Source organism: Bombina bombina, chromosome 6, assembly GCF_027579735.1.
Source record: "Bombina bombina isolate aBomBom1 chromosome 6, aBomBom1.pri, whole genome shotgun sequence".
NCBI classification, from domain to species: Eukaryota; Metazoa; Chordata; class Amphibia; order Anura; family Bombinatoridae; genus Bombina; species Bombina bombina.
The window spans coordinates 837929584-837945329 of NC_069504.1; the positions used below are offsets into that span (position 1 = coordinate 837929584).

Here is a 15746-nt window from a genome sequence, read left to right on the forward strand (position 1 = left end):
TGGATGTCTGTGAGGGTGTGTGCGTATGTCTTTGTGCTTTTTCTATGGGTGTCTCTTTGAGGGTGTGTGTATGTATGTCTTTGTGTATTTTCTCTGGATGCCTCTGTGAGGGTGGGTGTGTATGTCTCTGTGTTTTCTGTGGATGTCTCTGTGAGGGTGGGTGTGTGTATGTTTGTTTGTGTTTTCTGTGGATGTCTCTGTGAGGGTGTGTGTTTTCTGTGGGTGTCTCTGTGAGGGTGTGTGTATGTCTGTGCATTGTCTGTGAGTGTCTCTGTGAGAGTGTGTGTGTATGTCTTTGTGTGTTTTCTGTGGATGTCTCAGTGAGGGTGTGTATTTATGTCTTTCTGTGTTTTATGTGGTTGTCTTTCTGTGTGTGTATGTTTTTGTGTGTTTTCTGTGGGGGTGTGTGTATGTCTTTGTGTGTTTTCTGAGGCTGTCTCTGTCGGTGTTTCCTTGGGCGTATGTGCAAGTTTGTGTTTGAGTTTGTGTGTGTGTGTGTGTCTGTTCCTTTTTAGGACATTTTGACCTTACTACTGATTATTCATATCTTTCTACAGACTTTGAGACTAATGAGACCTTTCTGGAAGTCACCAATCCAAAATTTAACCTTTAAATTATTGTTTAGGCAGTTCAGGGCCCTTCCTTTCAGCCACTGCATGCTGTTGTCATCATTTGGTTGGCATCTTCCTTGACAAAAAGATAATCAGAACTCCATACAGGGAGTGCAGAATTATTAGGCAAGTTGTATTTTTGAGGATTAATTTTAATTATTGAACAACAACCATGTTCTCAATGAACCCAAAAAACTCATTAATATCAAAGCTGAATATTTTTGGAAGTAGTTTTTAGTTTGTTTTTAGTTTTAGCTATTTTAGGGGGATATCTGTGCGTGCAGTTGACTATTACTGTGCATAATTATAAGGCAACTTAACAAAAAACAAATATATACCCATTACAATTATTTATTTTTACCAGTGAAACCAATATAACATCTCAACATTCACAAATATACATTTCTAACATTCAAAAACAAAACAAAAACAAATCAGTGACCAATATAGCCACCTTTCTTTGCAAGGACACTCAAAAGCCTGCCATCCATGGATTCTGTCAGTGTTTTGATCTGTTCACCATCAACATTGCGTGCAGCAGCAACCACAGCCTCCCAGACACTGTTCAGAGAGGTGTACTGTTTTCCCTCCTTGTAAATCTCACATTTGATGATGAACCACAGGTTCTCAATGGGGTTCAGATCAGGTGAACAAGGAGGCCATGTCATTAGATTTTCTTCTTTTATACCCTTTCTTGCCAGCCACGCTGTGGAGTACTTGGACGCGTGTGATGGAGCATTGTCCTGCATGAAAATGATGTTTTTCTTGAAGGATGCAGACTTCTTCCTGTATCACTGCTTGAAGAAGGTGTCTTCCAGAAACTGGCAGTAGGACTGGGAGTTGAGCTTGACTCCATCCTCAACCCGAAAAGGCCCCACAAGCTCATCTTTGATGATACCAGCCCAAACCAGTACTCCACCTCCACCTTGCTGGTGTCGGACTGGAGCTCTTTGCCCTTTACCAATCCAGCCACGGGCCCATCCATCTGGCCCATCAAGACTCACTCTCATTTCATCAGTCCATAAAACCTTAGAAAAATCAGTCTTGAGATATTTCTTGGCCCAGTCTTGACGTTTCAGCTTGTGTGTCTTGTTCAGTGGTGGCCGTCTTTCAGCCTTTCTTACCTTGGCCATGTCTCTGAGTATTGCACACCTTGTGCTTTTGGGCACTCCAGTGATGTTGCAGCTCTGAAATATGGCCAAACTGGTGGCAAGTGGCATCTTGGCAGCTGCACGCTTGACTTTTCTCAGTTCATGGGCAGTTATTTTGCGCCTTGGTTTTTCCACACGCTTCTTGCGACCCTGTTGACTATTTTGAATGAAACGCTTGATTGTTCGATGATCACGCTTCAGAAGCTTTGCAATTTTAAGAGTGCTGCATCCCTCTGCAAGATATCTCACTATTTTTGACTTTTCTGAGCCTGTCAAGTCCTTCTTTTGACCCATTTTGCCAAAGGAAAGGAAGTTGCCTAATAATTATGCACACCTGATATAGGGTGTTGATGTCATTAGACCACACCCCTTCTCATTACAGAGATGCACATCACCTAATATGCTTAATTGGTAGTAGGCTTTCGAGCCTATACAGCTTGGAGTAAGACAACATGCATAAAGAGTATGATGTGGTCAAAATACTCATTTGCCTAATAATTCTGCACTCCCTGTATTTTGTTTTGTAAATCTCCTTTTTTGACAAAACTGTAGTCTACCTCATTACTTGTCAGGTCAATGTAAACAAGTGCTGAGTGTCTGTGTCTGAGCGTGTTTGTGTGTTTCTTTGCGTGTCTGCTAGAGTATCTATATATGAATCCTTATGTGTGAGTGTGTGTGTTTTAGTGTATGAGTGTGTCTGAGTGTTTCTGTGTTTGTGTGTTACTACCTATTTTACAACATTTTCAAGTTTGACTACACTTAAGAATAAAGTGCATATATGTTTTAGTCACTTGGTCAAAAATTGCACATGTCAAAGGGTGGGGGGGGGCCTGATCAATGGTTAAGTCAGGGGCCCCAAAATTTCTAGTGGCAGCCCTGTGTAGCAGTGTAGGTGATTACCTGTGTATAGGGAAATAAGGGTTTACAATAGAGAAAGTAATCATTTTAAAATAATCAATTGTATCTAGGAGGTACATGCAACCAACATTTAAAATATTCCTCTATTATTTTCTTTAAATATTGTTAGAGTTAAATTATACTTATTTTTGATTTCTCACTGTTTTCCAGGGCTCATGTCTTAAAAAAGTAAGTTTTGGAGCTCACCAATATTTCTGCCCTACCAAGTAACTGTTGTAATCTTGTACTTAAAGGACCACTCAATTCAGTAGAATTGCATAATAAACAAGTGCATCATAAAAAGACAATCATTTAACACCTACTCTGAATTTCAAATAAGCAGTAGATTATTTTTTTCTAGCAAATTAATTTTTTTCTCCCATTTTTCGTCCCCCTGTATCATGTGACAGACATTAGCCAATCACAAACTAGTATACATATACCCTGTGAGCTTGTCCACATGAAAGTGTCCATATAAAAAGACTGTGCAAAATGTCATAATGGAAGTACATTGGAAAGTGTTTTAAAACTGCATCATCATAAAAGTTTATTTTGACTTGAGTGTCCCTTTAACCCACCACGCATTCAAAGTTGATATACTTTTATATATATTCCTGATGTGAAAGGGATTACCTTAGACTTGTAGCAGTGGCAGCACTTCTTTAGTTCTGGGGACTGTACTGGGCAATAGCAAATGCCATTCCCTGGGCAAATATAAAGAGATTGTTATTCCCGTGTTCCCATTGTACTCGAGCCCTGGAAATTGTGTCTGAATAGAAATGATTAAAAAGACAAGCTTTGACAGCAGCATATATTCAATACAGCATTAAAGGAACAATAAACATTTAATACATTTTGTATACTTAGTATTGCGGTCCCGCCTCCCTATAGTCATGCGTGTCGCCATGTTAAAATCAATCTTTCACAATATGCCAATGCTGATGTGTTTGCACATGTGAAGCAACTCTCCTTCAGATACCGATAGTGTAACCTAGGTTCTAAAATGTCAGTACCTATAATTAGAGGGAGGTGCATTGTATTTAGTGTTCCATGTTACCTTTAAAGGTATATGTTCTCCCCCAATCCTAAAAAATGAGTGGTTTAAAGAACACTTCAGACTGGAAGTGACCTCCATGTTTTACAATTGCATTACAAATGCACATTATTGCACACTCTAATAAATTTGACTTGTCCGTTTAAAAAATCTTATTGATCTACCTTACAGTCATTATAAAGCTGTGTGCAATTCACTTAGAGAAGGTGATTGAAACAAACTCTATAATTCCTGTCACTTTATAGAGCCTATATTCAAAATCTCTACATTTTAGAGTATAGGCAATAGTTGCCAACTGTTCTGTTTTACCCTGGTCATCCCATTTTTTGGCTTCCTGTCCATGCCTATAAAAGAAGCATACAATAGAAAATGACAGGGACTCTTCAGGCTTAGAATTGGAGATAAAAGTACATAATTTATTGCAAAGTTGCAGTAAAAGGCATAACATCAGCATCATAACAGCATTCATCCAACGCGTTTCCTGCCCATACGGCATTTCATCAAGGATACACAGCTGTTTCCCTGTGTCCTTTAAGTATTCTGCAAGCTCAATCCTATTGGCTGATTGGATCAGCCAATAGGATTGAAGCTCAATCCTATTGGCTGATTGCATCAGCCAATAGGATTTTTTACCCTTTAATTCCGATTGGCTGATAGAATTCTATCAGCCAATCGGAATTCAAGGAACGCAATCTTGGATGACTTCCCTTAAAGGGAACCTTCAGTGTATGGCTGGGACCGTATGAAGAGGATGCTCCGCGCCGGATGTCTTGAAGATGGAGCCGCTCCGCATCGGAAGGATGAAAATAGAAGATGCCGTCTGGATGAAGACTTCTGCCCACCTGGAGGACGACTTCTTGCCGCTTGGATGAAGACTTCTCCCGGCTGGATGAGGATGGATGTCCAGTCTTCAAAAACTGTAAGTTTAGTGTTAGGTTTTTTTAAGGGTTTATTGGGTGGGTTTTATGTTTAGATTAGGGGCTTTGGGCACCGTAAAAGAGCTAAATGCCCTTTTAAGGGCAATGCCCATCCAAATGTCCTTTTCAGGGCAATGGTTAGCTTAGGTTTATTTAGATAGGTTTTTATTTGGGGGGGGGTTGGTTGTGTGGGTGGTGGCTTTTACTGTTGGGGGGTTGTTTGTATTTTTTTTTACAGGTAAAAAAGCTGATTTCTTTGGGGCAATGCCCCGCAAAAGGCCCTTTTAAGGGCCATTGGCAGTTTAGTGTAGGCTAGGGTTTTTTTTATTTTGGGGGGGGCTTTTTATTTTGATAGGGCTATTAGATTAGGTGTAATTAGTTTAAATATTTGATCATTTCTTTTTTATTTTGTGTAATTTAGTGTTTATTATTTTTTGTAATTTAGATAACTGTATTTTTTTAATTTAATTTATTTAATTTTAGTGTAATGTTAGGTTTAACTGTAAGACAGGTTAGGTTTTATTTTACAGGTAAATTTGTATTTATTTTTACTAGGTAGTTAGTAAATAGTTAATAACTATTTAATAACTAATCTACCTAGTTAAAATAAATACAATCTTAGCTGTGAAATAAAAATAAAACCTAAGATAGCTACAATGTATCTATTAGTTATATTGTAGCTAGTTTAGGTTTTATTTTACAGGTAAGTATTTATTTAGTTTTAAATAGGAATAACTTAGGTATTAATTGTAATTTTTATTTGGAATTATTTTAATTATGTTAAAGTTAGTGGGGGTTAGGGTTACGTTAGGGTTAGGGTTAGACTTATAGTTAGGCTTAGGGGTTAATAACTTTAGTATAGTGATGGCGACATTGGAGGCAGCAGATTACGGGTTAATAAGTGTAGTTAGCTAGCAGCGATTTTGGGGGCAGCAGATTAGGGTTTAATAACAGTAATGTAGGTTGCGGCGATGTTAGGGACAGCAGATTAGGGGTTAATAAATGTATGTAGGTGGCACCGATATTGGGGCAGCAGATTAGGGGTTAATAATATTTAACTAGTGTTTACGATGCGGGAGTGCGGCGGTTTAGGGGTTTATATGTTTATTATAGTGGTGGCGATGTCCGGAGCGGCAGATTAGGGGTTAATAATTTTATTTTAGTGTTTGCGATGCGGGAGGGCCTCAGTTTAGGGGTTTATGGGTGTTAGTGTACTTTGTAACACTTTGGTTATGAGTTTTTTGGTACAGCTCTGTAACGTAAATCTCATAACTACTGACTTTAAGGTGACGGTACAGATCTTGTAGTTATGGGCTGTACCGCTCACTTTTTGGCCGGACAGGCAAACTCGTAATATTGACGCTATGGAAGTCCCATTGAAAAAGGACTTTTTGAAAGGTGCAGTAGTTACGTTGCATGACGGCCAAAAAAGTGTGCGGTACAGCTGTACCTACAACACCTGTAATACCAGCGGTAATGAAAAAGCAGCGTTATACTAATAACGCAAAACTCGTAATCTAGCCGTTAGTCTTTTAAATACACAATAAAAAGAAACATAATAAAACAAAACTTATTCACTTGAAAAATTAAAATACTTGTTACTCTTCTCACACTATATTTTATAGTACAATGGTTTCATGATATATCTTTTTATGGTATATATTACCCTTTCTATTTCTGTAAAGGGAAAAACAATTAAATACTTCCAAAAATTTATGAAAGAAAGCAGTTGCAAAGGAAACTGACTATGCAAATTAAGATTTAATACAAGAAGGTATAAGCCTATTAAAGGACCACTAAATACAGTAGATTTGCATACGCAACAAATGCATGATAACAAAATAATCTAATAGCACTAAGTCTGAACTTCAAATAAATAGTAGATTTTTTTCTGACAATTGTCAGTAATATCTATTTCCACTCCTCTTGTATACTATCATGTGACAGCCATTAGCCAATCATTAATGCATATACATATATTCTGTGAATTCTTGCACATGCTCAGTAGGAGCTGTTGACTCAAAAATTGTAAATATAAAAAGACTGTGCATATTTTGTTAATAGAAGTAAATTGGAAAGTTGTTTAAAATTGCATGCTCTATCTGAATCATGCAATTTTAAGTGAGTGCCCTTTTAATGTCCAGGGTATTTGTCCCTCATTATCACAGTTTTGTTTGGTTTGTGTTTTGTTTAATAATATTGTGTGCAGTGCAGTACTCCCACCACAGGAGGTCACTGTGGATTTTGATTTTACTTGATTTAATTGTCATTACCAGTCTCATTGCTTACTGTATGTAAGATTATTCTCTGTTAGTGCAAGTAACTGGTCGTCTGTTACACTGAAAGGTTAGCAATGTGTAGAATGGTATCAGGTTGGGGGGGAACCATGACATTTGATATAGAATACCAGGGAGGGAGAAGACAAGTGAATAGAAAGATTAATAATTCATATTTACTTTAAAATGCCTAACCTTCTTCTGAAACATTCAAAAGTGATTCAAAGTAAAATACAAAAAACAAACAGTCAACATATCTACACACCTTGTTCTCCTTTCCAGCATCTTCAAGACATTAGTTAGTAGGGATAAGCATATTAAGGTGATATCACCCTCTAATTTCAGGCTGTGTAACAACTGTATAAACTATTGTGATTTGGTGTGTCCTGCTATACAAATGCTGATGAGTTAAAAATTTAATTTAACGCTTATTTGTTTATTTTGGTGCTGTGCTCTAAAAGTATTCTTTCTAGCTTAATGATGTTATTGAGAGGATTTAAGGAGGTGATTAAGGGGGCTTGATGATTTAACCTGCATTAAGCAATTAATATAGCTAAATTATTCTACTTGTATTTTATGTTGTTGTTTTGACGGTGTATCTGAGAGGGTGGGCTATGGAAACCTTAAATGGAAATGGCTTTGCTGCAAAGTGTCCATGGAATATTTTTACAATGCTTTTATACATATGAAATGATTTGTAGATTTTTGTTTTTCTCTCAATTCACACAGGCGGTATTAGGTTAATTTGTTTAAGTCAGTCCCAGCTCTGTTCCCTGTGCTATGACCGCTTTGCATGGTGAATGCTGCCAACAGCCTAGCGACTCACATAGCAAACAAGGCAACACTTGTGTGCACATAGCCTTCATGGCATAGCCCACAAAATGGTTCATGCAGTCTATTGCCCCGGGTGCACAATATACAAAAATATAGGCAGGCCAGGTAATGGCACTCTCAGGACTATATATATAATCACATGGTACAAAAGTAGGAGTACACAATTACCCTGTTTCATGATAAAAAGTACACTAAAAACACATACTAATCTAAACTTAATACACAAGGTGTAGTGCCCTACAAAAAAGAGCTATCTGGAGCAAAGTGTGGGCATTTGTACTAAATAAAATAAATGTTACATTTTACTGGAATATATTTTTATCTTAACCCCAAAGTTCCAAGTTATCTTATTCCTATACATCACAATCCTGTTGTTTTTTTTTTACTTGTTTTAGGGTTAATGAGGGGGGATTTTACATCTAAAGTGTTATATCAATTTTTTTAAAATATGTTAAATAATACCGTCTTTCCTTTCAGGACCTTTTGTCTGTAAGATGGTTCCTTTTATCCAAACTACAGCAGTGGTGGCCAGCACTCTGACCATGACATGTATTGCAGTGGAAAGATACCAGGGAATAGTTCACCCTCTCAAGATGAAGAGGCAGTACACTAACAGGAGGGCCTACAAGATGCTTGGTAAGAATACTTGCTCTAAACATGTGTTCAACTGTTTTCTAGTTGGTGAGATGACAAAAATGTCTTGAATCAAAGTTTGAAAAATTTCTTTAAAAGTAAGGAGCCTAACAAAAAATTGGGAGGGTAATTGCAACATTGTTGGAAGCAACTCTATTGGGAGCCACACGTATATTTAACTTAAATGTTGTTATTATTTTAAGACTATTAAAATGTGCATAATAGTGTGAGTAAAATTGAACTAGATCCCTACATGAGGGAAAGAAAATGATGGTGATGATAGAGGTTGAGCACATGGAGACGGAACATAAGGAACCTCATACTACAACCATGTTCAGACGTAGGGGGTTATATCTGCATCATGTTGAGCCAATGGAGATGCAGAATAGGTTATGTATTTCTCCCCAAGGAGAGAAATGTGCTACTTTCTTGGCTATGGCCTATTCTCCTATAATTCTGAAGGTGCAAGGCACATCTCTTGTTATTTTGTATGGGTCACAAGTCTGCTAGGCCCTCCTTCTGTCCCCGCATATATCTAGTTTGCGTAATCATTTGTCCTTTACATCCTCATTACAATCATGGTAACATGCTTTGATGCTTGCCTGGGAGTGGTTTTGAGCTAAGCAGTCTACTGTCTACTTAAAAGCCTATTTCTCACTCTTCTCCTCAAATTGACATCATTCTATGTGTAACCTCCCCATATAGACCTGTTCTAGGATCTCCAGCTCCTCATTTGGCTCATGCAATCTTAACTGTTCTCTGGTAGCATCTCCCTCAACTCTCACTGCAGTCTGAGGTCTCCTTTGTTTCCAGTCCCATAAATTATATCTGACCCTCTGCTAAAGAAAATTCTAGGCAATATTGAAGGGACATAATAATGCAAAAAGAGAATGCTCCAATGTGATAGAGCATTTTATTTTTGCACTAGAGCTAGCATGTGTTTATTTCCTGCAAATAAGTTAAACATATAGTTAAAGTCAACTATAGAGCAGTAATGCACTACTGGTTTCTAGCTGAACATATCTGGTGAGCTAATGAAAAACAACCTACCTGCAGCTATCTCCGAACAGTGTTTTGCAGTTCCCATGCCTACCTAGGTATGCTTTAAAGGGACAGTTTCTCCAGAATTTGTATTTTTTAAAAGATAGATAATCCATTTATTACCCTTTACCCAGTTTTGCATATGGTTATATTAAAATGCTTTCTTTCATGTAATTGGCAAGAGTCCATGAGCTAGTGACGTATGGGATATACATTCCTACCAGGAGGGGCAAAGTTTCCCAAACCTCAAAATGCCATATAAATACACCCCCACCACACCCACAATTCAGTTTTACAAACTTTGCCGCCTATGGAGGTGGTGAAGTAAGTTTGTGGCAGATTTCTACGTTGATATGCACTTCGCAGCATGCTGAAGCCCGGTTTTCCTCTCAGAGTGCAGTGAATGACAGAGGGATGTGAAGGGAGTATTGCCTATTGAATGCTATGGTCATCCTATCGGGGATCTATTTCATAGGCTCTCTGTTATCGGTCGTAGAGATTCTTCTCCTACCTCCCTTTTCAGATCGACTATATACTCTTATATACCATTACCTCTGCTGATTCTCGTTTCAGTATTGGTTTGGCTATCTACTATTAGTGATGTCGCGAACAGTTCGCCGGAGAACAGTTCCCGGCGAACATAGCTTGTTCGCGTTCGCCGCGGCGGGCGAACATATGCGTTGTTCGATCTGCCCCCTATTCGTCATCATTGAGTAAACTTTGACCCTGTATCTCACAGTCTGCAGACACATTTCAGCCAATCAGCAGCAGACACTCCCTCCCAGACCTTCCCAGCTCCTTGGCAGCAGCCATTTTAGATTCATTATGATCCTGCATTCTTAGTGAGAGGAGGGATAGTGCTGCTGCTGGTGATTTTATAGGGAAATTGATAGCTAGGCTAGTGTATTCAGTGTCCACTACAGTCCTGAAGGACTCATCTGATCTCTGCTGTAAGGACAGCACCCCAAAAAGCCCTTTTTAGGGCTAGAACATCAGTCTTTTTTTTTCTTTGTAATCTCATTGCATTTGCCTGCCTGTCAGCGTGTGTCAGGCTCACAGCATATACTGTGCCTAATTGCTCAGTGCCACCACTCATATCTGGTGTAACATTAGTGTAAATTAAAAAAAAAAAACTTTTACATCAGTCTGCTAGTGTAATCTAATTTTAGTTGCCAGCAGGCCAGCCTGCCACTGCCAGCCTGTGTGTCAGGCTCACAGCATATACTGTGCCTACTTGCTCAGTGCCACCACCAGTCATATCTGGTCTAACATTAGTGTAAATTTTTAAAAAAAAACTTTTACATCAGTCTGCTAGTGTAATCTAAGTTCAGTTGCCAGGCCAGCCTGCCACTGCCAGCCTGTGTGTCAGGCTCACAGCATATACTGTGCCTACTTGCTCAGTGCCACCAGTCATATCTGGTGTAACATTAGTGTAAATTTAAAAATAAAACTTTTACATCAGTCTGCTAGTGTAATCTAATTTCAGTTGCCAGCAGGCCAGCCTGCCACTGCCAGCCTGTTTGTCAGACTCACAGCATATACTGTGCCTACTTGCTCAGTGCCACCACCAGTCATATCTGGTGTAACATTAGTGTAAATTAAAAAAAAAAAAACTTTTACATCAGTCTGCTAGTGTAATCTAATTTCAGTTGCCAGGCCAGCCTGTGTGTCAGGATCACAGCATATACTGTGCCTACTTGCTCAGTGCCACCACTCATATCTGGTGTAACATTAGTGTAAATTTAAAAAAAAAAAAACTTTTACATCAGTCTGCTAGTATAATCTAATTTCAGTTGCCAGGCCAGCCTGCCACTGCCAGCCTGTGTGTCAGGCTCACAGCATATACTGTGCCTACTTCCTCAGTGCCACCACTCATATCTGGTGTAACATTAGTGTAATTTAAAAAAAAAAAAAACTTTTACATCAGTCTGCTAGTGTAATCTAATTTCAGTTGCCAGCAGGCCAACCTGCCACTGCCAGCCTGTGTGTCAGGCTCACAGCATATACTGTGCCTACTTGCTCAGTGCCACCACCAGTCATATCTGGTGTAACAGTAGTGTAAAATCTTTTTAAAAAACTTTTACATCAGTCTGCTAGTGTAATCTAATAGCAGTTGCCTGCCTGCCTGCCTGCCTGCCACTGCCAGCCTGTGTGTCAGGCTCACAGCATATACTGTGCCTACTTGCTCAGTGCCACCACTCATATCTTGTCTAACATTAGTGTAAATTTAAAAAAAAAAAAACTTTTACATCAGTCTGCTAGTGTAATCTAATTTCAGTTGCCAGGCCAGCCTGCCACTGCCAGCCTGTGTGTCAGGCTCACAGCATATACTGTGCCTACTTGCTCAGTGCCACCACCAGTCATATCTGGTGTAACAGTAGTGTACATTTTTTTTTAAAACTTTTACATCAGTCTGCTAGTGTAATCTAATAGCAGTTGCCTGCCTGCCACTGCCAGCCTGTGTGTCTGGCTCACAGCATATACTCTGCCTACTTGCTCAGTACCACCACTCATATCTGGTGTAACATTAGGGTAAATTTTTTTAAAAAAACTTTTACATCAGTCTGCTAGTGTAATCTAATTTCAGTTGCCAGGCCAGCCTGCTGCTGCCAACCTGTGCGTCAGGCTCACAGCATATACTGTGCCTACTTGCTCAGTGCCACCACCAGTCATATCTGGTGTAACAGTAGTGTAAATTTTTTTTAAAAAAACTTTTACATCAGTCTGCTAGTGTAATCTAATAGCAGTTGCCTGCCTGCCACTGCCAGCCTGTGTGTCAGGCTCACAGCATATACTGTGCCTACTTGCTCAGTGCCACCACTCATATCTTGTCTAACATTAGTGTAAATTAAAAAAAAAAACTTTTACATCAGTCTGCTAGTGTAATCTAATTTCAGTTGCCAGCAGGCCAGCCTGTCACTGCCAGCCTGTGTGTCAGGCTCACAAAATATACTGTGCCTACTTGCTCTGGGTCCCAGACCGCACGTCTTCTAATTCTCTCTCTGGGAAATTATATATCTATCAAATCCATCTCTTTATCTATCAAATCTATCTAACTATCAATCGTATCTATCAAATGTATATTGCATCTATTGATCTATGTAATCTATGTATCTATGTAGCAAATCTATCTATCTCGTGGTTGTGCAAATGGACTGTTTGCGGTTGTTTGCGGTGCGTTACACGGGGAGTTTGGTCTGTCACTGTGAAGCGGGCGTAACCCTTACACTACCTGATCGATACAACATCATACCTGATGTTTTAAAGCATGTTATTCCAAACAATTTAGGAATGTTAGGTGATTTATGCCCTTTATGGCTTAAAACCAGACTCTGCATCAAATATGTAATTTTCCGTGGGAGTTTTGCCATGGATCCCCCTCCGGCATGCCACAGTCCAGGTGTTAGTCCCCTTGAAACAACTTTTCCATCACTATTGTGGCCAGAAAGAGTCCCTGTTGGTTTTAAAGTGCGCCTGCCTATTGAAGTCAATGGCGGTTCGCCCCGGTTTGCCGGTTCGCGAACAGTTTCGGAAGTTCGAGTTCCCATTCCTGAAACTGTCATTTAAGGATTTTGATAATTTTGCTTTGTATGTTGTTTTTTTCTATTACATATTGCAAGATGTCACAATCTGACCCTGTATCAGAATCTACTTCTGGAATGCTGCTGCCTGATGTCGGTTCTACCAAAGCTAAGTGCATTTGTTGTAAACTTGTGGTAACTGTTCCTCCGGCTGTAGTTTGTGTTAGTTGTCATGATAAACTTTCAAAAGCAGACAATATTTCCATTAGTAATAATCCATTACCTGTTGTTGTTCCTTCAACATCTAATGCTCAGGATATTCCTGTTAATGTAAGAGAATTTGTTTCTAATTCTATTCAGAAGGCCCTGTCTGTTATACCACCTTCTAATAAATGTAAAAGGTCTTTTAAAACTTCTCGTAATTTAGATGAATTTTTAAATGACTGCCAACATTCTGATTTATCTATCTCTGATGAGGATCTATCTGGTTCAGATATTGACACTGACAAATCTTCATATTTATTTAAGATGGAGTTTATTCGTTCTTTACTAAAAGAGGTGTTGATTGCATTAGATATGGAGGAGTCTAGTCCTCTTGATATTAAAACCAGTAAACGTTTAAATTCGGTTTTTAAACCTCATGTAGTTATTCCAGAGGTTTTTCCAGTTCCTGATGCTATTTCAGATGTAATTTCTAGGGAATGGAATAGTTTGGGTACTTCATTTACTCCTTCTTTATGGTTTAAGAGATTGTACCCTTTGCTGGCTGATAGATTGGAGTTTTGGGAAAAAATCCCCAAAATTGATGGGGCTATCTCTACTCTTGCTAAATGTACTACTATTCCTATGGCAGATAGTACTTCTTTTAAAGATCCCTTAGATAGGAAACAAATCTTTTCTAAGGAAGGCTTATTTATGTTCAGGTAATCTTCTTAGGCCTGCTATTTCTTTGGCTGATGTTGCTGCAGCTTCAACTTTTTGGTTGGAGGCTTTAGCGCAACAAGTACCAGATCATAATGTGTATAGCATTGTTAAGCTTCTTCAACATGCTAATAATTTCATTTGTGATGCCATTTTTGATATCATTAGAATTGATGTCAGGTATATGTCTTTAGCTATTTTAGCTAGAAGAGCTTTATGGCTTAAATCTTGGAATGCAAATATGACTTCTAAGTCAACGTTGCTATCTCGTTCTTTCCAAGGTAATAAATTATTTGGTTCTCAGTTGGATTCTATAATTTCAACTGTCACTGGGGGGAAGGGAGCTTTTTGCCTCAGGATAAAAAATCTAAGGGTAAATTTAGGGCTGCTAACCATTTTCGTTCCTTTCGTCAAAATAAGGATTAGAAGCCTTACCCTTCCCCTAAAGGAATGGCTTCCAATTGGAAGCCTTCTCCAGTCTGGAATAAATCCAAGCCTTTTAGAAAATCAAAACCAGCCCCCAAGTCCACACGAAGGTGCGGCCCTCATTCCAGCACAGCTGGTAGGGGGCAGATTACGATTTTTCAAAGAGGTTTGGATCAATTCAATTCAAAATCAATGGATTCAGAACATTGTTTCTCAAGGGTACAGAATAGGTTTCAAGGTAAGACCGCCTGTGAGAAGGTTCTTTCTCTCACGCATTCCAGTGAACCCAGTAAAGGCTCATGCTTTCCTGAAATGTGTTTCAGACCTGGAGTCATCTGGGTTAATTGTGCCAGTTCCATATCTGGAACGGGGTCCGGGGGTTTATTCAAATCTGTTCATTGTACCAAAGAAAGAGAATTCTTTCAGACTAGTTCTGGATCTAAAAATTTTGAATTGTTATGTAAGAATACCAACGTTCAAGATGGTGACTATAAGGACTATTTTGCCTTTTGTTCTGCAAGGGCATTATATGTCCACAATAGACTTACAGGATGCTTATCTTCATATTCCAATTCATCCAGATCACTATCAGTTCCTGAGATTCTCTTTTCTAGACAAGCATTACCAATTTGTTGCTCTTCCTTTTGGCCCTTCTCAAAGGTTCTCGGTGCCCTTCTCTCTGTAATCAGAGAGCGGGGTATTGCAGTGTTTCCTTATTTGGACAATATCTTGGTACTTGCTCAGTCTTTACATTCTGCAGAATCTCACACAAATCAACTTGTGTTGTTTCTTCAAAAAAAATGGTTAGAGGATCAATTTACCAAAACGTTCCTTGATTCCTCAGACAAGGGTAACATTTTTGGGATTCCAAATAGATTCAGTATCCATGACTTTGTCTCTAACAGACAAACGACGTCTGAAATTGGTTTCAGCTTGTCGGAACCTTCAGTCTCAATCATTCCCTTCAGTAGCTATGTGCATGGAAGTTTTAGGTCTCATGACTGCAGCATCGAACGCGATCCCCTTTGCTCGTTTTCACATGAGACCTCTTCAGCTTTGTATGCTGAACCTTTGGTGCAGGGATTATACAAAGATATCACAGTTGATATCCTTAAATCCCAATACTCAACTATCCCTGACTTGGTGGTTAAATCACCACCGTTTAGTTCAAGGGGCCTCTTTTCTTCATCCAACCTGGACTGTGATTTCAACAGATGTGAGTCTTTCAGGTTGGGGAGCTGTCTGGGGATCTCTGACAGTGCAGGGGGTTTGGAAATCTCAAGAGGCGAGATTACCAATCAATAATTTGGAACTCTGTGTGATTTTCAGAGCTCTTCAGTTCTGGCCTCTTCTGAAGAGAGAATCGTTTATTTGTTTTCAGACAGACAATGTCAGAACCGTGGCATATGTCAATCATCAAGGTGGGACTCACAGTCCTCAGGCTATGAAAGAAGTGTCTTGGAT

At 39.1% G+C, this 15746-nt stretch overlaps 1 protein-coding gene across 1 annotated transcript in view; it reads left to right on the plus strand.

Moving 5' to 3' along the window:
• LOC128663744 (pyroglutamylated RF-amide peptide receptor-like) overlaps positions 1–15746 on the plus strand; it is a 552480-nt gene that overhangs the window by 379422 nt on the left and 157312 nt on the right. The window contains exon 2 of the mRNA XM_053718219.1: positions 8218–8376. Within this exon, the coding sequence (XP_053574194.1) occupies positions 8218–8376 (159 nt within the window). The remainder of the gene's footprint in view (positions 1–8217; positions 8377–15746) is intronic.